The 21,908-nt window shown below is 36.4% G+C and overlaps 1 protein-coding gene across 1 annotated transcript; it reads left to right on the forward strand.

Moving 5' to 3' along the window:
- The first annotated feature begins 1,530 nt into the window (after positions 1-1,530).
- Positions 1,531-13,285, forward strand: LOC108271488 (myosin-7). The gene is made up of 39 exons (XM_017479066.3): positions 1,531-1,579; positions 1,783-1,824; positions 1,940-2,150; positions 2,533-2,676; positions 2,762-2,918; positions 3,061-3,088; positions 3,158-3,263; positions 3,359-3,451; positions 3,713-3,776; positions 3,888-3,986; positions 4,091-4,194; positions 4,367-4,505; positions 4,691-4,809; positions 4,883-5,032; positions 5,156-5,326; positions 5,432-5,741; positions 5,848-5,918; positions 6,080-6,285; positions 6,575-6,698; positions 6,813-6,949; positions 7,049-7,304; positions 7,404-7,646; positions 7,710-7,886; positions 7,975-8,120; positions 8,208-8,298; positions 8,373-8,762; positions 8,905-9,031; positions 9,118-9,236; positions 9,322-9,518; positions 9,647-9,830; positions 10,366-10,531; positions 10,615-10,739; positions 11,094-11,402; positions 11,542-11,745; positions 11,853-12,149; positions 12,268-12,372; positions 12,614-12,709; positions 12,808-12,942; positions 13,163-13,285. Exons 3-39 carry the CDS (start codon positions 1,950-1,952, stop codon positions 13,181-13,183), a joined length of 5,811 nt encoding a protein of 1,936 aa, XP_017334555.1. The 5' UTR covers positions 1,531-1,579; positions 1,783-1,824; positions 1,940-1,949; the 3' UTR covers positions 13,184-13,285.
- The last annotated feature ends 8,623 nt before the right edge of the window (positions 13,286-21,908 follow it).

The following is a 21,908-nucleotide window of genomic DNA, read 5'->3' on the forward strand; positions in this document are numbered from 1 at the left end:
CAATTCTACCATGAACTGAATAATCAAAACGTCCGTTTAAAAAGATAACGCAGTGATACAAAGAGTAAAAACAGCATAAGCCGTTTTTTTTTTAATGTTCTTCAGCAAAGGGAGTTTGCTGAATGTCCTTTATTTCAGAAACCTTTACACGGTCTGATCTTTTTGTGTCAACTTTATCTAAACAAGGGAAAGGGAATGTGGAAACAACATTAACACTTATTGTTGTTGACTCAATTGTCATTGCATAGCATGCCTTGCTGTAAATCTTGACACCATTTATCACCCTGTAGTGTTAACATATGTGACACATGCAAGGGTGTGGAAAAAAACAATTGCACCTCAGATATTGAAAGACATGAGACATGGTCAAAGAGGAGATTCCATAGTAACTTTAACAATATATACCCAAGAATATAGAAGCATACTGACAAAAACATCATTATTTATGCAAATAGTCACTCTAACTCAAAAATGGTTGTTAAGACTATACAGATAACTTTACAATGAACAGTTAACACCTAATACTATTGTAGCGTATAAACAACAAACTATTACTTAATTCGAATAATCACTGTAACTGTAACTCTAAAGTGTCTCTAAAGACCTCAGATGACCTTACAATTAACTTCAAATTAATTGTTAATTGTTCTCTAAACTTAAACACAACATTAACTGGTTAATGTGTGCAGCAATGTTTGCCCTCATGAACAACCTTAGAAAAGGGTCACACAGTCAAAAACACAATTCATAAATGGCTTTGGTCATATGTGGTCATTTGGCAAGAATTTCACTGGGTTATCTTTGTCCACAAGTGTAAGGGAAAGTAAACAATGCCATATCAGCATCATAGGGCTGAGTGAAACATTCATGCCAACTGGAGGATGACCTTGGTGTGCTTTACTACGCAGAGATAGAGCTGTCTCTGATGTCTCTTTAATAAGGCTAACAAAACACCTGTTAAAGCAACACAGAAACTTAGTTAAACAAACATAAGATATAACACAGAAGCAAACGATAGGTGTGCTTACATTCCACAATGAGACTTAAAACATGTTTAATATGAAATTGTTTTCTACAAAGCCAGACTACACAGCAAAATCACCAGTGTTGATTTAACACCCGCAGTGTTGAATTCACACCCTACAGTGTTTGTATAAGTCCACTGGACTCAAATAAACACTCTGGGTGTTAATTCAACACTAGGGATTTTGCTGTATACATCTTTGCAGAATTTTTTTTTTAATCAGTCACTGTACTTATCGCCTGGTTGTCAAATTTAAGGCCAACTCCAAAACACTTGAAGGACTGATCTGATAAATTCAGATAAATATAACTGTATACTTTACGTATAATTGTTATTTTGCATATAGTATGTACTGTATGTACAATTATACATGAATGTTCAAACTATTAGCATAAATATAAACCAACCCCCATCTGTGCTATCAGGTCCCTCACCATATCGAGACAGTACAATGCATTATATTGTGCCAACAGCCATATTTAGAGGACCCTTTGTACTATAAAAGGGAGAGAGGAACGACTCACTGAAGGTTTTTCTGAATTGTGTCATCTAACGGTAAGTCATCTGAGAAGCCCAGGACTCTCGAAGCACCAAGAGGAATTCATTTTTAGAGGGGCTTTATTTAAAAAAAAAAAAATCCAGGCTAAAGATTTAGAGATAAGTTTTAAGAGCCCTGTAGCTTTTAGACAGATGCTGATCACAGTGTAAGACCTAGGTGACTCAGATGTTACATTAATCCATATTTTCTGTCATTTCAGCTCAGTATAACATCAACTATTGAAGAAGGGGAAACAGCAAAAGTAAGTGGCTTAAAGGTTGAGCTTTAATTACACAGCAATACAAAATGGACCATTTTCCTTGGATGCATCTGATGAATAGATTTAACAAAAGAATAAATGTTCTTGAACAAATCAGAAGGTGAAAGATGGGGGATGCTCACATGGCAGAGTTTGGGGCTGCAGCTGCTTTTCTACGAAAATCAGACATGGAGCGACTAGAAGCACAGACTCGGCCCTTCGACATGAAGAGGGAATGCTTTGTCCCTGATGCAGAGGAGGAGTTCGTTAAGGCAACAATCATCAGTCGGGATGGTGACAAAGTCACTTGTAATACTTCTAAGGGAACGGTAAGAGTGTTCAATTATTTGACAGAGGGCCACTGATATCTGAAATCACTGGCATAGACATCGCACTTGTAAATGTAAAGAGGACAAAAGCAACGTCATTATTTAATTGTTTTTTTTTATTATTATTTATGGTCAACAACAAATTAAATCCAACATATTATATAAAATAGCATTGCTTATAAAGTACTATTATTCAAAAACTATCATACATTTAATCACAACTAAAACTACAACATCTTATCTAATTAATATTCAAATATTGAAAGCAAAACATGCTCACTATAAATACTTTCAAAGGTTATGAATTAAAATAATTTAAAAAGTTATTTGGCTACCATAAAGTATGGTATATTTTGTACGTACAATATACTTTTCTCTGCAGACTACGACTGTCAAGGAATCTGAGATTAATCCTCAGAACCCGCCAAAGTTCGATAAAATTGAGGACATGGCGATGTTCACCTTCCTGCATGAACCTGCCGTGCTGTTTAACCTCAAAGAGCGTTATGCAGCCTGGATGATCTATGTGAGTGAAAAGGATTTGGACACCTGAACTACACAATAAAAATACAGATGCCACATATTAATTCCATCCTTTCATTCCTCTACAGACCTACTCAGGACTTTTCTGTGTAACTATCAACCCCTACAAGTGGCTGCCAGTGTACAACCAGGAAGTTGTCGCTGCCTACAGAGGCAAGAAGAGGACTGAAGCTCCTCCTCACATCTTCTCCATTTCTGATAACGCCTACCAGTACATGCTTGCAGGTAAATCTAACCTATTCAAAATGTAGACTGTGTTTTGTAATCACTAGACATGATCGAAACACATGATGCACTGGCTTTACAAATTATGGTTTTATCATCTCAATCTGCTTTATTTATAAATTCAAAACAATCTTTGTTTCAGACAGGGAAAACCAGTCTGTTCTCATCACGTAAGTTCCTAAAGTCAATACAATACAATTATACAGTATAATATTACTAAACTTAAATTCTTTTGATAGTGGAGAATCTGGTGCTGGGAAGACTGTGAACACCAAGAGAGTCATCCAGTACTTTGCTAGTATTGCTGCTGGTGGTACTGCAAAGAAGGACACCTGTGACAAGAAGGTTGAAAAACTCAAATCATACCTGTCACATATCATTATTGACCCCTCCATGAAAAATGACTTGCCATAACGATATTTTTTATATCATGTTTCCAGGGTACTCTGGAAGATCAAATCATCCAGTGTAACCCTGCTCTGGAAGCCTTTGGTAATGCCAAGACCATCAGAAATGACAACTCATCTCGTTTTGTGAGTTTTTTTACATTATATTATAGCATTATATATATATATATATATATATATATATATATATATATATATATATATATATATATATATATATATATATATATATATATATATGGTTGCCACATATATATATATATATATATATATATATATATATATATATATATATATATATATATATATATATATATATATATGTGTGTGTGTGTGTGTGTGTGTGTGTGTGTACACATACATATTTTAAATATAACTTTCTAATAGGGCAAGTTCATCCGAATCCACTTTGGTGCCACTGGCAAGCTTGCCTCTGCGGATATTGAGACTTGTAAGGGTGTTTTTTCAGCGAACTAATTCTCTCAGTTCGTATTATTCAACATGTGAGCGATGGCAATACTATATGTGGTCACTGTTTGTCTTGTTATTCTGGCTGATACAGATCTTCTAGAGAAATCCCGTGTGACTTTCCAGCTCAAAGCTGAGAGAGATTACCATATCTTCTATCAGATCTTGTCTCAGAGGAAACCTGAGCTGCTAGGTCAGCAAGAAATTTCAACAATAAAAATGCCATCATTACATTTCAGTACACATATGTATACATAACTGTTACAAAAATATCTTTCTCTCTATCCTCTGTTACAGAAATGCTGCTCATTACTGTTAACCCTTTTGATTACGCATTCATCTCCCAAGGAGAGACTCAAGTAGCCTCTATTGATGATGGTGATGAGCTGATGGGTACTGACGTACGTAAAAAGAGTTTTCTAAAGCTATGTTTTTTTATGAAAACTGTGGGTTCCTAAGGGCAAGTACATTAAGTTTTAACTGTACTGTCTATGCTGATGGTTTATTGAGGAACAGGTAGCTGCTGTAATATGCCTCATATTTAAGAGAGACACTACAATTCTTTTGCTCTAGGAAGCTTTTGATGTGCTGGGCTTCACCCAAGAGGAAAAGAACAGCATCTATAAGCTGGTTGGTGCCATCATGCACTTTGGCAATATGAAGTACAAGCAGAAACAGAGAGAGGAGCAGGCTGAGGCTGACGGCACTGAAGGTCAGTCTAAACACAAATTTTTATTTCAATTGTGATTAGATGAATAACCAAAGTGTTTTCTAATTTCGTATTATGAGTTTGTCTGCTACTGAGATGCACGTATGTGATGTAAATTAGGCATCTAAAATGATCTGTAACTTAATCATTTAATTATTGTTTTTTCCATATTTGTTTTATAAATCTAGATGCTGACAAAGCATCTTATCTAATGGGCCTGAACTCTGCTGATCTCATCAAGGCTCTGTGTCACCCCAGAGTCAAAGTAGGAAATGAGTGGGTTACCAAAGGACAGAGTGTCCAGCAGGTAAAAATGAGTTATGACAAAATACACATGCCAAGTACAAGATACAGAAAGTAACACTACTCTTCTCTTTTAGGTGTACTATGCTATTGGTGCTTTGTCGAAATCAGTATATGAGAAGATGTTCCTTTGGATGGTTGTGAGAATTAACCAATCTCTGGAAACCAAGCAGCCTCGCCAGTACTTCATTGGTGTGCTGGATATCGCTGGATTTGAGATCTTTGATGTAATTTTGTTTTTTGTTTTTTTTAATTTTCTTTCAACATACCATTGTGGAGATTTTTTTTTCCATTTATTTATGTGCTTTTTATAATTCACATGTGTTAATGACACCACATTTCTGCTCCAGTTCAACACCTTTGAGCAGCTGTGTATCAACTTCACTAATGAGAAGTTGCAGCAGTTTTTCAACCACCACATGTTTGTGCTGGAGCAAGAAGAATACAAGAAAGAGGGCATCGAGTGGGAGTTTATTGACTTTGGCATGGATTTGCAGGCTTGTATTGATCTCATTGAAAAGGTAGATATAAATGTGAACTTAAAGACATGGATTTTGAGATAACAAGTTCATTTGACAAACAGTTTGGTTAGATAAGCTCATGCTTTTTCATTCTTGTCTCTGTAGCCTATGGGTATCATGTCCATCCTTGAAGAGGAGTGCATGTTCCCCAAAGCCAGTGATATCACATTCAAAGCTAAGCTTTACGACAATCACTTGGGCAAATCTGCTAACTTCCAAAAACCCAGGATTGTGAAGGGTAAACCAGAGGCTCACTTTTCACTAGTTCATTATGCTGGCACTGTTGACTACAACATTTTCAACTGGCTGGTGAAGAACAAGGATCCACTCAATGAAACTGTTGTGGGGCTGTACCAGAAGTCCACCATGAAATTACTTGCTATTCTTTTTGCAAATTATGCTGCTGCTGATGCAGGTAAGATGACTCAGATGGTTGAGGAATGTCATAAAGAAACATTTAAGCTTAAGTTTTTATTTTGTTCTAAGATGTGATAGTGACATGCATTTTCTTCTTATAACAGAATCATCCGGAAAAACAAAGGAAAAGAAGAAAAAAGGTTCTTCTTTCCAGACTGTGTCTGCCCTCCACAGGGTGAGATAACGAATTGGTATACATTTTTACAGAAAGAATTACATAGGTATAAATGCCCTATGAACATGTATTTTCCAGGTGATCAGCTTTGGACCACTGGCCCATTATCTAGAATATCTATGAAAGTATAATTTAGTATGATGTGGTCTACATATCTTTAGGAGAATTTAAACAAGCTGATGACCAACCTGAGATCTACTCATCCTCATTTTGTGCGCTGCATCATCCCCAATGAGACAAAGACTCCTGGGGCCATGGAAAATCCTCTAGTGATGCACCAGCTGCGCTGTAACGGTGTGCTGGAGGGCATCAGAATCTGCAGAAAGGGCTTCCCCAACAGGATCCTCTATGGTGACTTCAAACAGAGGTGCATTTAGGTTACTCATTAAGTTGATGCTTGAAACACAAAGAGACCATTTATCATATAATAATTTTGAAACCCCTCTTTCTAAAATAATACAAACAACAATTTAATAACCCTGAGGATAAAAGGGCTGCCAGTACAAAATCAGACTTCCTTATTTTGTACAGGTTTGCCCCTTGTGCCTACCGAAATTACATTTGAAATTCTTACATCTCTGAATGAATTAATAGAACCAAAACTTCTAGCAGCAGCACATTCCAACGTGATCAATATTATTATTTCATTATTTTAGATACCGTATTTTAAATCCTGCTGCTATCCCTGAGGGGCAGTTTATTGACAGCAGAAAGGGAGCAGAAAAGCTGCTGGGATCCCTGGACATTGACCACAGCCAGTATAAGTTTGGCCACACTAAGGTACTATTTGGTAACAAGTAAAGAAATTTTCACACAGATTGGCTGAAAAGTAAATTTGCCTGTATGCCTATTATTTACTTTCTCTAAACCATTCTTATGATTTAAACCACGAAGGTGTTCTTCAAGGCTGGTCTCCTGGGTCTCCTTGAGGAGATGAGAGATGACCGTCTTTCTCTCATCATCACTGGTATTCAGTCCCGGGTTCGTGGTCTTCTTTCAAGAATGGAATTCCAGAAAATTGTTGAGCGGCGGTAATTTTTTATATTGTCTTATTCTCCAGAGAGTGACTGTTATTGTACTGGTATTAAATAGCTTACAAATAGCCTAAAATTTGCTGTGTGACCCTGTAGGGATGGCTTGCTAGTGATCCAGTGGAATATTCGTGCTTTCATGAGTGTCAAGAATTGGCCCTGGATGAAACTCTACTTCAAAATCAAACCATTGTTAAGGTCAGCTGAGGCTGAAAAGGAGATGGCCAATATGAAGGAAGAATTCTTGAAGCTGAAAGAAGCCTATGCCAAATCTGAGGCCCGCAGAAAAGAACTTGAGGAGAAAATGGTCACACTTCTCCAAGAGAAAAATGACCTGCAACTCCAAGTCCAGTCTGTAAGTTTGCAGTTATTATTGTGAGATTTGACATTATAATAAAAGTACAGATTTCAAAAAAAAGAAATTTATACTACATTATTATGAATGCATAAACAGGAGCAAGACAATCTTTGTGATTCTGAGGAGCGATGTGAGGGTCTAATAAAAAATAAGATCCAACTTGAAGCTAAATGCAAGGAATTGACTGAGAGACTGGAAGATGAAGATGAAATGAATGCTGAATTGACAGCTAAGAAGAGAAAACTTGAGGATGAATGCTCTGAGCTGAAGAAAGACATTGATGATCTGGAACTTACTCTGGCCAAAGTGGAGAAAGAAAAACATGCCACTGAAAATAAGGTAGGTTCTACTCTTTTCATAATGGATTTATAGGATGGTCAATTCACTGATATCTCTTCCCAGGTTAAAAACCTGACCGAGGAAATGGCAGCTCTTGATGAAATCATTGCCAAGCTGACCAAGGAGAAGAAAGCTTTGCAGGAAGCTCATCAGCAAACACTGGATGATCTGCAGAGTGAGGAAGACAAAGTCAACACTCTGACCAAAGCAAATGCTAAACTAGAGCAGCAAGTCGATGACGTTAGTACTTGTTAAACTCTTATGTGTATGAAATATTACTCTCACTGAAAGAGATGTAATACCAAAACAAAATATTCTTTTTTTCCAGCTTGAGGGATCACTGGAACAGGAAAAGAAGTTACGCATGGACCTTGAGAGGGCTAAGAGAAAACTTGAAGGAGACTTAAAATTGACTCAGGAGAGTATTATGGACCTGGAAAATGATAAGCAACAGCTGGAGGAAAGGATGAAAAAGTAAGTCGCTAACAATAACCATGGAATAATAATGGAACAATAAGCTACTACTAAATATCTATGTATGTATGTTTTTCAAACCCACAGAAAAGATTTTGAGATCAGCCAACTCAACAGCAAAATTGAGGATGAGCAAGCAATGGCAGCCCAGCTTCAAAAGAAACTTAAAGAGCTGCAGGTAATCTGATACCTCACGAGATAGTGACTTTTCTAATTCTGCCTGCTTTGCTTACCATAAAATCTTATACTTAGGCCCGTATAGAAGAACTTGAAGAAGAGCTGGAGGCTGAGAGAGCAGCTCGTGCCAAGGTTGAGAAGCAAAGGGCAGATTTGGCAAGAGAACTGGAGGAGATCAGTGAGAGGCTGGAGGAGGCTGGTGGAGCCACTGTCGCCCAGATTGAAATGAACAAGAAGAGAGAGGCTATGTTCCAGAAACTGCGTAGAGACCTTGAAGAGGCCACCCTGCAACATGAGGCCACTGCTGCAACTCTAAGAAAGAAACATGCTGATAGTGTGGCAGATCTGGGAGAACAGATTGACAACCTTCAGAGAGTGAAGCAGAAACTTGAGAAGGAGAAGAGTGAACTGAGACTGGAGCTGGATGATGTGGTCTCCAACATGGAGCAGATTGTTAAATCCAAGGTATTAATGAATAATTATGTATAGTGTATACAGATATGTATATTTTATCTTTGAGAGGAGCACACCAAAATGTGTTGAGTATACAGGGCTTTTTTGCCCTTTTTGTTTCCATAATATTGATTTTCTTTATTCTTTGGTCTAGACAAACCTTGAAAAGATGTGCCGGACTCTCGAGGACCAGATGACTGAGTATAGGACTAAATTTGAGGAAGGACAACGCAGCATCAATGACTTTAGCATGCAGAAATCTAAATTGCTAACAGAGAATGGTAAGGACTAAGCTAAGGAATGAGGGGGTGTGTTCTAAGTGTTATGTCTAACACACACATGTAACTGAAATCAATCTGTAATCAAGGGGAACTCACAAGACAATTGGAAGAGAAAGATTCCTTGGTGTCTCAGCTGACCAGAAGCAAGCAGTCCCATACCCAGCAGATTGAGGATCTAAAGAGACAACTTGAAGAGGAAGTGAAGGTATTTCTACAGCTGGTGCTTCAAAACCTTTCACACAGTACAAAATTAAAAACAACCAACCAACCAAAACACTTTTTTTTTCCAGGCTAAGAATGCCCTGGCTCATGCAGTGCAGTCGGCTCGTCATGATTCTGACCTGCTCAGAGAGCAGTATGAAGAGGAACAGGAGGCTAAAGCTGAGCTGCAGCGCAGTCTCTCCAAAGCAAACTCTGAGGTAGCTCAGTGGAGGACCAAGTATGAAACTGATGCCATCCAGAGAACAGAAGAGCTGGAGGATGCAAAGTAGGAAGCTACTGTCTTTACAGATTCCCATGTAGCAATGTGCCATTATGCACACTAAGATGGCATTTATTGTAGAACTGAAAGCCCATAAGGAAATGTCTGGAAACATACACTTTGCTCTCTTCCAGGAAAAAACTTGCTCAGCGTCTGCAAGATGCAGAAGAAGCTGTGGAAGCTGTAAATGCCAAATGTTCATCTCTGGAAAAGACAAAGCACAGACTACAAAATGAGATTGAAGATCTCATGGTTGATGTAGAAAGGTCCAATGCTGCGGCTGCTGCTTTGGACAAGAAGCAAAGAAACTTTGACAAGGTGACAATATGATAATCTCCATTTGTTTTTAGGTTGCATAAATAGGTAACTTCATGTATGTTAATGACAATATTTCCCAATTGATCTCAGGTAGTATGATACTTATAACCCACCATGAATGGCACTTTTTTTCAAACTTCAAAGGCTTCGGTCAAACCTGGCATATGTTTAACATGAAAAATATATAAATAGGAAAATACAGCACTTTAAGTGAATGTTTATGACACCAAAGGAAACGATTTATACTATTGTTGTACAGTTAAAATACATGGGGAATTTAATTACACCCATAGGGATATCTATAGAGAGAACTGAAAATTTTCAGTCAAAGTGCTGCATGTTATAGAAAATTCATTCATGCAGCATTTTACTAAAATACAACTCACTGTTGGTTCCAAGAACAGTGCATGCATGTCTTAAGGTAAATCTTGACAATAAAATGAAGCCAAATGGATCCTCTATCCAACACTGCTAACTATAAGGTACCACCAGGCTTAAAAGACCATGTGTAATTTAACCTTTTGATATAAAACAGATCCTGGCTGAATGGAAGCAGAAATATGAAGAGTCGCAGTCTGAGCTGGAGAGCTCCCAAAAAGAGGCCAGATCTCTAAGCACTGAGCTCTTCAAACTGAAGAACTCATATGAGGAGTCCCTTGATCATCTGGAGACCATGAAGAGGGAGAACAAAAACCTCCAAGGTTGCTATGTTTGTGTTACATATTAAAGGTCATTACATATCCTACAAAAAACACATTTTGACAAAATTTACTTTGTTAAACAGAGGAAATTTCTGACCTTACTGAGCAAATTGGTGAGAGTGGCAAGAGCATCCATGAACTGGAGAAAATCCGTAAGCAGCTGGAGCAGGAAAAGGCTGAGATTCACTCTGCTCTGGAAGAGGCTGAGGTATACTATTTTGACTATTTTGTGTAAATATAAAGGTTTACTGGATTAAAAAATACTGGATTTTTTTTTTATTATTATTATTTCTATGAGTTGTAAGCCATAATCATCATGATTAAAACAAAAAGGCTTGAAATATTTTACTTTATATGTAATGAATCTAGAATATATGAAAGTTCCACATTTTGAATTAAATTACGGAAAAGAATGAACTTTTCCACGATTTTACATTTTTTTAGATGCACCTGTATATCCTAATAATACGTGCAAAAATTGACTTTATATTGTATCCCATTGGGATAAAATATCACTTGTGGTGATGTGAATGAAGCAGCTAATCATTATTTTATCTATTAGGCTTCCCTTGAGCATGAAGAAGGAAAGATCTTGCGGGCCCAACTGGAATTCAACCAGGTGAAGGCTGACATTGAACGTAAACTGGCTGAAAAGGATGAAGAGATGGAGCAGGCCAAGAGGAACCAACAAAGAGTGGTGGACACCCTGCAAAGCTCTCTAGAGTCTGAGACTCGGAGCAGAAATGAGGCCCTGAGGATAAAGAAGAAGATGGAGGGAGACTTAAATGAGATGGAGATCCAGCTCAGCCAGGCTAACAGGCAGGCTTCTGAGGCCCAGAAACAGCTGAAGAGTCTCCATGGACATGTTAAGGTATTCCATTAACAAAAAAATCTATAATGCTTAAAAATAATGTCACTCTGGATAAGACCATCTGCTAAATCACTAAATGTAAATCTCTTTCTTAACGAATGAGAAATTTTATAGTCACTTCCCTTTGGACTTTTGGTAGGATACTCAACTGCACCTGGATGATGCTCTCCGTGTTAACGATGATCTCAAAGAGAACATTGCTATTGTGGAGAGACGCAACAATCTGATCCAGGCTGAACTGGATGAACTGAGATCCCTGGTAGAGCAGACCGAGAGAGGCCGCAAACTGGCTGAGCAAGAATTGCTGGATGTCAGTGAGAGGGTTCAGCTACTGCACTCTCAGGTAGTATATGGATTCCTGTTTTCGATTACATGGTGGATATGGTGGAATAAAAACTATAGAATATTTTAACTGTAACTTTATAACTGTAGAACTTTATGTAACTGTAGAACACCAGCTTGCTGAACCAGAAGAAGAAATTAGAGGGGGACACTGCTCACCTGCAGACTGAGGTAGAGGAGGCTATCCAAGAGTGCAGGAATGCTGAGGAAAAAGCCAAAAAAGCCATCACTGATGCTGCCATGATGGCAGAAGAGCTCAAGAAGGAGCAGGACACCAGTGCTCACCTGGAGCGCATGAAGAAGAACATGGAGCAGACCATTAAAGATCTCCAGCACCGCCTGGATGAAGCTGAGCAAATCGCCATGAAGGGTGGCAAGAAGCAGGTCCAGAAACTGGAAGTTAGAGTAAGTAACAAAAAAACAATATAAATATTATTAAAGAAATAATTAACCTAGAGTATTATTATTATTATTGGGTTGGTCTAAGTAAGTTTTACACTGGACTGATTTATTTCTCTTTTAGGTGAGAGAGCTTGAAAATGAAGTGGAGATAGAACAGAAAAAGGCCACTGATTCTGTGAAGGGTATTCGCAAATATGAGAGACGAATCAAGGAACTCGTTTACCAGGTTGGTCCCTGTTTTTTTGTAAAAATACAATAGAATAATTTGTGTTAAATTACCCAATGAAGTCCAAGGCAACTACAGTATATGGAAAGATTATTCTAAAGACATAGTCTAACGAATTTAGTAGTACTTAAGTACCTAAAGTACATGTCTTAAATACTCAGAAGATGAAAAATCTGAAAACTCTAGTGGACTGGACAGGTCCTGCAACATGCTGGCATAATGTACTTTTTCTTTGTTACAGACTGAGGAAGATCGTAAGAATCTGGCACGTCTTCAGGACCTGGTAGACAAACTGCAGTTGAAAGTCAAGTCTTACAAGAGAACTGCAGAGGAAGCTGTAAGTAATGTTTTAAGTACCACATCTGTTGCCTTTTTGTCATATGTATTGTTTTCCTCTGATTCTCTCAATCTAAATATGCACCTTTTATTTTACAGGAGGAGCAGGGCAATTCCAATCTGGCCAAGTTCCGTAAACTACAGCATGAGCTGGATGAGGCAGAGGAAAGAGCTGATATTGCTGAATCCCAAGTGAACAAGCTGAGAGCCAAAAGCCGTGACACTGGCGTCAAGGTGAGTGAATGAGTTGCTTGCAAGGAAGCAAGATGCAAAAACAATAGTTAAACAATGTTTATTTAAATAAAAAAATGCTCACAAATTTCATAAATGTTTTTCAGGTTTATAAATATTCTGTCAGCAGTTTGGTAGCTGAAGGACATATTATTAAACTATTATCTAATTATATCCTTTTACCTTTAACATGTATATCTTTCTTAATCTTTCTGTGTTACAGAAGGGACATGATGAAGAGTGAAGCTCTCATATGAACCTGTCTCAAAAGCTTGTCTTCTGTGACCCTCCATGAGTTTACCTGTAGCTATACAACTTCATAGAATAAAGTTGATCTGCAAATGAACATTGCTTTGTAACTGTGTATGATATTAATTCAATACTGCACCTAATCATACTTATTATAGCTTAGGCTAATCCTTATTGTATTAGTCTAATGTAAAAAAGGCACCACATAATAAGACATTCTTACTTAGTATTACTTGTGAACAATTATAAAATTAGATTTTATTCCATAATAATAATAATAATAATTCCATCATTTTCAAATAATGCATGTACAGAGGGGTCCAAAAGTCTGAGGGCACTAGTGTCGTCTGAACACATGCTTCAGTAGAAGATTAGGCATGAGGAAAATGTGGCCTTTCGTACAAAACAGTTAACATGGTCAATATGACAAATTTGCTTATTAAATATTCAAGATATTAAACATGTACGTTCTTTGTTTTAAATATTTCAAAATTCTAAAACCTTTGGTTTATGTCCTGTGGTCTCAGACTTTTGGATCCCATTGTATATGAGACACTGTTGGAATTAAAAGCAATTGCACATTATTATAAAAGAATTAAACTGAAACAATAAAATAGCATACAATTAATTACTGACTAAAAATGTGATATTGCATAACATATGGTGAGATTCTAAACAATTTTTAAAAAGTTTCCTACTTTATACATTTTCATGGAATGCAAATTTCACAGAATTGCATTAAAATGTTAGAAACATATTTGAAAGAAAGAAAGAAAGAAAGAAAATTGTGACTATGATAATAATAATAATAATAATAATAATAATAATAATAATAATAATAATAATAATAATAAAGTATAGCTGCAAGCAGCAATACCGGAGTCAAGCCAATTGTCGGCACCATGAGCAGTAAAAGAAGCTTTGTGACATGTTTTTCATTAGTCCGATGAACAGTGTATGAGGAGTTGTAAAACATAAACTTTCATTCATAGAAAACTAATTTTAATAAATAACTAAAAATAGTTACTTCTTAGAAATTTTGTCTAGTTTTTGGTGCTGTTCTGAAACTGCTCAGGTAGCATCTGGGCATGATGGTTATCATGCGGGAAAGCGTTCAAGAGTTATAAGCCAAAAAAGTTTTTTTTGCTATCTCCTGATCAGTAGGGGGCAGTGTGCCAAAACTCTACAGGTAACCTATGGGCTTAATGTTGATGACACTTACCAAGTTTCATCACAATCCCTCAAAGCGATGCAGAGATACAGCCTCAAGTTCAATTTTGCACATTCTTCAAATTTATTGAAGCACCATTCAAAAACGGTATGGTTTATAAAAATTCTGTAAATTATTTTTTGTTGTACTTGCATCTAGATGATGGAGGCCAATTTTAGTGAAAATCGGACAAACGGCCTAGGAGGAGTTCAAAAAAGTATGTCCAGAAATGTTTCGAGTCCCTTCAGAGCATCGTGCCAAAGACACATACCAACACAAAACCACACATACATCCAATTTGATAATTTTTTGAGTGTTCAGAAGTTATAAGCAAAAATTTGCTTTTTCATATCTCATGACCACTAGGTGGTGCTGTTCTGAAATGCTGCAGCTAAACTCAGGGCCTAATGCTGATGACACATACCAAGTTTCAGCAAAATCCCTCAAAGTGTATGGAGATACCCTCACGTCCATTTTGGCATGCTCACCGTAAAATTCATTGAAACGCCAATCAAAAATTAGATGGTTTATCAAAATTCTGTGAAAAGCTTTTTGTCTTTCTCTTTGTGTCGCTAGATGATGCAGGCCAATTTTCGCGCAAATCGCGACAAACGGCCTAGGACGAACTCAAAAAATAGGTTTTTCAGAAAATTCAAAATGGCGGAATAATTTTCATGAAGGGAATTGACAGTGTTTGGTTAATTGAATCGTCTTGAATCAGAGGAAAAAGGAATTTTGTTTCTAGGACTCACGGTTCAAAAGTTATTAACATAAAGGTGAATGCTACTTTGGGCAGTTGGTGGCGCTAGAGGGATTGAGTTAGTGACTCTAAATTTGCTGTATTAACACAACAGCCTGTCCTCTATCTGTGTACCAAATGTCATAACTTTCCCACAAGCGGTTTTACGGCCTGCCATAGATTTAAGAGCAGAAGAAGAAAAAGAGGAGGAAAAAGAGGAAGAAGAAGGAGAAGAAGAAGAAGAAGAAGAAGAAGAAGAAGAAGACTAACAAAAACAATAGGGGTCTTCGCCCCCTCAGGGCTTGACCCCTAATAATAATAATAATAATAATAATAATAATAATAATAATAATAATAACAACAACAACAACAACAACAACAACAACAACAACAATCATAATCATAATACCACCTCAGCTTTTCAACTGTCAAGGCCATTTGCAAAATAAAACAAGAAGACAATTTCCTCACTTGAAATCCTAACAGATACCAGGGACAGAAAACAAAGAGCACACTGATGTACAAAAAAAAAAAAAGAAAGAAAAAAAGACACATATACAAGCTTCACACAAAGAGAAACAACCTTAGAATTAGCAACTGATATGATATGAACACTCAACTAGTCTCTGTGAAAGAAAAGACTGTAACAGAGGCATCAATCAATACCAAGTGCTGCATAATTTGCAAAATGTGTGCATATATCTGCATAAATAGACCTCTTTTCTAAACAGAAAACTCATTAGTACACCATACTAAATCAGTTAATCAAAATTGCATCATTTATGATGGATGAAAATTGGATGAAAAAACAAATGTATGTAATATATTTTTATTATGACAACGGACCATACATTAGGCAGCATATCAGAATCAAATCATTACACTGATTACAGATATAAACCTGTTAAAATATAAAGTGACATATAAATGAAAATATTATTCCAGCAGTGAACATTCTAAAATGGAGTAGTTCAAATAGCATTTATGATATACGAACAGCTTGAAATTATGTGCCCTATTAATGAAGAAAATAATAATAAGATCCTCCTTACCCCTTACAGGAGCAATGTTCTATGTGTCACTCCTAGGAGTAAAACAGAGGAGGGTGAGGCATTCTTCAAATGACCACAGTGACGTGAAAGAAAGCAAAGATCAGCACTGTGTGTGCGTGTGTGAGTGTGTGTGTGTGTGTGTGTGCGTGTGTGTGTGGGAGGGTGGAGATTTTCACTTAAAAAAAGTGGCCTGTTGCAACCTTCACCTGCTCGGTTATATTAAGACCTGCTTTGCATTGGGTACATACTGTAATCCATACGTTCCCAGGAATTGATGTATATGTCTGCAGATATTTTAACCATTAAATTCCCCAATTGCTGAGACACGCAGTTTGACAGCACATGAGTAGCGGTATAGAAGCACAGCAGCAGTCTTACATGCAGTAAGAGTCTTTCATAAAGTTAATACACTCCACAAATATATCTTTGTTGATCATGCTGTATTATTTAAGGAAATAACTGTTACTAAATTGATTCAGATCAATGTTCTTTTCCCCTCTGAGAAAAAGTACTGAAAGGCAATTTAGCATTTACAACACTTATCACACTATTTATAACACTTCATTGTCATTGTGCGTAATGTGTCCTAGACCTCAGATTGTTCAAATGCTATTGTACACTTTACGTCAATAACCTTGGTAACTTAAGCAGCCTGCAGGTTTCAAAAAGGGACGCAGAATTTGTACGTGACAAGATGCTATGATTAATATGGCACATTCAGGGACACACCATCTGCTGACAATCAAATCACAGTGTAACACACAAGCATAGCTGCCCTTCTCAATAAGAGAGAGGCATTCAGGAGGAATTTCACAGGGTTATCTTCGTCCTCAAGGACAAAAGGAAGGAAACAATACGAAGGAAACAAATCACTTTTGTTGCCACCAGCAACAGACAACAGACATTCAGTGTAGTATGAATCAAAGATCCAAGACAGTACTGCATGCCCATACGCTTTATATAGGCTCTCACATGAGCAGATGTCAATTTGTTCTCTCAGCTCATTTTTACATTTCTCATGAATCTTATGATCATGTAGGTGCCTATATCCTTTTCGCAATTAAGAACGTAAGTTGGCATAACATTATATATTGAGTGTGATTAATTAACAAAAAATACTTGTTTCATAGACAGATCTTTTGTGAAAGAGAGTAAATAAAACTAGAATGATTGAAGACATTGTGCTGAAAGAACAGAATCAGTTAAAATACATCGTCATCTAATGAGGAGATTCATTAGCAAAAATACTGTAATATTTTTGTGATTAAATTAAAAAATAACAATTAAAGGCTTTTTGGTACAGGAATACATTATAATTAGGGCCGTAGCTAGGGAGTTCTGTAAACTAATAGGGATTTCTTACAAAATAACAAAACAACGTTTTAAATGTTTATATAAGTGTGTTTAAATATATATATATATATATATATATATATATATATATATATATATATATATATATATATATGGCATCAAAACAATGGCATTAACCCAATAATAAGTCAAGCAATTATTCAAGACAAACTAATAAAATAATAACAAAAGACAAGAAATTAATTAAATGAAACTTTTTTTTTTTTTTTTAAAAACAAAAACAGCAATATAACAAAAAGTCTTTCCAATCAGTCTGGTGTCTAACAGCTGAAGCACATATTCAGAAATTGAAAAGAATGCAGTCAAATGTCAAATAAAACCATTTAAATTACTCATTGTCTTTATTTTTTATGAATATGCTACTGCATAATATATTATTAAATAAAGCTAATAAATGTATCCATCCAAGAGAAGTGAATTGTATTCTCGTTTTCTTGATAGTACTGTTATCATAAAACATATCACATCAGCAGGTCTGTAATCTTTGTGACATGCATATCCATTTTTTCCCACATGTTATACAAACCAACTCTATTTACATAACAGCGCAAAAAGATGGGGATTTTGGCCAAGTAATCGTTGATTAGTGTGAGCCAGTAGAGTAATGAGAAAATGACGCGACAGTGCTGGCAGGGACGCGTGGGGCAACAGCTCTTATTAAGTGTCCTATTCCCACAAAAATAAATTGGGCAACAAAATGGTCAGGGAATCTGTCAGTAATGGATAACTAAATAGTAAGAAATGAGTAATGCAACATTAACATTCTAGTAACTAGCTAACAAGAAACTCTGATTAATAATAGCACACAGATGAATGCGGTAGTTCACTATTAGCTAATTAATAACTACTACTTCTTTCATGCCTAGTGGAGAACTACCCAAAAACTATATACAGTTTCATAATTAATGTGAAAATAATCAATAACTAATGCAGGACAAATGACTAGCATTAGATTAACATTTTAACTACTACTGTTAACAAATACACAAGATTGTTTACATAATCAATAGGTAATAGCAGACTTATGATTTGGATAAGTTGCTAATAATTAGTACATTGTATCATTCCTCCTACATAACTATTTGCTAATTATGGACCTGATCTCCCTCCCCTTCTTTTCATTATGTTTCTGGTACCCAGGTTTACAGTGGAGGAAATAACATTTTAACATTTTATTTCAATAAATATATTTCCAATATCATTCACATGACATTTTCATCAGGCATTAACTCAAATATTAACTCAAGAATTCTGCAAATATAAAGAATTCACAACATTAAAGTCCATAAATAAAGTTGTGCGTAATAATGTGAAATGACACAGGAAAAAAGTATTGAACATGCTAAGAAAAAGCAGTTCTCCAAGGCAAGGTATGGCAAGGAACCAGCTGAAATCCATAAGTAATTATGCCTCCTATGTGTGCAAATTAATATCAGCTGGGTTAGTGAATTGATGGTCTATAAAAAGTCTTTTTGTTACCAAGGTGTCACACAAGAAACATTTCATGATGGGTAAAAGCAAAGAGCTCTCCCAAGACCTTGGAATCCTTATTGTTGCTAAAACATATTGATGAAATTAGATACAGACATATTTCAAAACTTCTGAATCTTCCAGTAAACACCATTGGGGCCTTTATCCACAAGTGGAAGCGACATTACTCCGTCATCAACCTGCCACGCACAGGAGCTCCTTGCAAAATTTCTGACCATGGAGTCAGAGGAGTAGCCCAAGAGCCAAGGACCACTCGGAAAGAGCTCCAGAAACACTTGGAGGCAGCAGGTATCATCATCACAGAGAAAACAATAGGCAATGCACTCCAGTGCTCACGCTCACGCCACAAGACTCCATTACTAAAGAAAAGGCATGTCGAAGCTCGTTCAAAGTTTGCTGCAACTCCTTTGGACAAGCCTATGAAATACTGGGAGAGTGTAGTTTGGTCAGACGAGAGCAAAATTGAACTTTTTGGCCATCATACTACACACGTTTGGAGAAGAAATGGCACTGCACATCAACCTTAAAGCACTATATCAACAGTGAAGTTTGAAGGTGGAAGCATCATGGTGTGGGGCTGTTTTTCATCACATGCTACTGGCAGACTTCATATACAGTGCATCCAGAAAGTATTCACAGCGCTTCACTTTTTCTACATTTTGTTATGTTACAGCCTTATTCCAAAATGAATTAAATTTATTATTTTCCTCAAAATTCTACAAACAATACCCCATAATGACAATGTGAAAGAAGTTTGTTTGAAATCTTTGCAAATTTATTAAAAATAAAGATCTGACATTAAAAATGTCAGATCTGTGCCTCGATACAATCCTGTCTCAGAGATCTACAGACAATTCTGTGGACTTCATGGCTTGGTTTGTGCTCTGATATGCATTAACTGTGGGACCTTATACAGACAGTTGTGTGCCTTTCCAAATCATGTCCAATCAACTGAATTTACCACAGGTGGATTCAAATCAAGTTATAGAAACATCTCAAGGATGATCAGTGGAAACATGATGCACCTGAGCTCAATTTTGAGTATCATGGCGAAGGCTGTGAATACTTATGTACATGTGCTTTTTTTGTTTTTTTATTTTTAGTAAATTTGCAAAGATTTCAAACAAACTTCTTTCACGTTGTCATTATGGGGTATTGTTTGTTGAATTTTGAGGAAAATAATGAATTTAATCCATTTTGGAATAAGGCTGTAACATAACAAAATGTGGAAAAAGTGAAGCGCTGTGAATACTTTCCGGATGCACTGTAATTGAAGGAATGATGAATGGAGCCCTTTACCGGGAGATTCTTGAGAAGAATCTGCTGCCATCCACCAGGATGATGAAGATGAGACATGGGTCCAGAAGGACAACGATCCAAAGCATACAGCAAAGGAAACTCTCAATTGGTTTCAGAGAAAAAAATCAAGGCAATAGAATGGCCCAGTCAATCATCTGACTTGAATCCAATTGAACAAGATTTAAAGCCAACATGTTTAGAAGAATGGGCCAAAATCACACCTGAATACTGCGGCTGATTAATTTCTTCATACAGGAAGCGTCTTGAAGCTGTCGTTACAAACAAAGGCTTTTCCAAGTATTAAATCAATTTCAGTTAGCATGTTCAATACTTTTTTCCTGTGTCATTCCTCTTTATTACACATAACTTAATTTATGGACTTTAATGTTTGAATTTCTTGAGTTAATACCAAAGTCTGGTGAAAATTTCATGTGAATAACCTAATTGGAAATATATTTACTGAAAAAATGTTGACGCGTTCAATACTTGGTTGATAAAACACATTTTGCTGATCAATTTCATTAGTTCAGTGGAAGCTATCAATATAGTAGCAATTTATAAACTGGAGGCATTTCACACTTAAAAACCTGTTCTATAGAATAGTGAAGAGAGGGCATTATTTTAAACACATTCAATAAGAACAGAACTGTTAATATATCCTTATATTAGATTATGATTGCCAATAACAACTAACTAATTAAATATATTGCATAACACAAAAGCTGAAGAAGCCTCAGAACACTATAGGCTAGCAAACCTACACAACTGCTACACTTCTATCTAGAGCTGACGAATGTCCTACGTCAATAACAACAGTGTAAAGTTGCCATACCATGTGTTCATGCAAATCAAATTACATGAGGACCTACTGTACCACCAACAATAGCCCACCCATTGTTTAAGATGTACAAATGTTTGTGTTAGTGGCCTTGCACGGTGGGGGGTGCTGACTACTTGAGGGCCCTGCACAGCTGAGAATTATTTGGTACTATTTTATTCAAAATGGAATGTTCCAGGAAGTCAAGGGCTGGGGTAAATGGTGTGAGGGTGTTAGTCCTTAGCATCTTCAAGAAGTCACGGGTCCTTACAATAATATGTTAGCACCTGCTAGGGGTTCTCAAAATGTATATGTTATCTTGGCAGCTTTCTTGACCTCTGACTTTGAGAAACATGACTGGCTTTACTAAAATACCAGCACAAAGTTTTTCTCTGCACTAAGTTTTTAGTAGTTGTAGCTAGGTTTACTCTTTTTTAAAATTTAATCCATTATCAAAAAATTACAAAGTTGCTGCAAATTAAAGATACACAGTTGATTTAAGAACACAGCTGTTTAAAACAACAATCAGACATATTAACAATAATACACCTGTTACATGTTTACCTTTTATTACTGTTTCTGTCTTACAGAAAGAGCAGGGTCAGTGGAGCCAGTATGTGAATCTTTCTCAAAAGCTTGTGACCATGACTGGGGAATAAAACAAAATCAATGTACAAATGAATTCTCTGCTATTTAGTCACTTTAGTTGTCTTAGTTACATTCAGTACATTACATGTT

This window comes from Ictalurus punctatus, chromosome 1, assembly GCF_001660625.3.
Source record: "Ictalurus punctatus breed USDA103 chromosome 1, Coco_2.0, whole genome shotgun sequence".
NCBI classification, from domain to species: Eukaryota; Metazoa; Chordata; class Actinopteri; order Siluriformes; family Ictaluridae; genus Ictalurus; species Ictalurus punctatus.

Coding starts and splice junctions, on each gene's coding strand:
- LOC108271488 (XM_017479066.3), top strand. CDS start 1,950: ATGGGGGATGCTCACATGGCAGAGTTTGGGGCTGCAGCTGCTTTTCTA. Junction 7,887..7,974: donor TAGAGCAGCAAGTCGATGAC/GTTAGTACTTGT, acceptor CTTTTTTTCCAG/CTTGAGGGATCACTGGAACA. Junction 8,299..8,372: donor AGAAACTTAAAGAGCTGCAG/GTAATCTGATAC, acceptor TCTTATACTTAG/GCCCGTATAGAAGAACTTGA.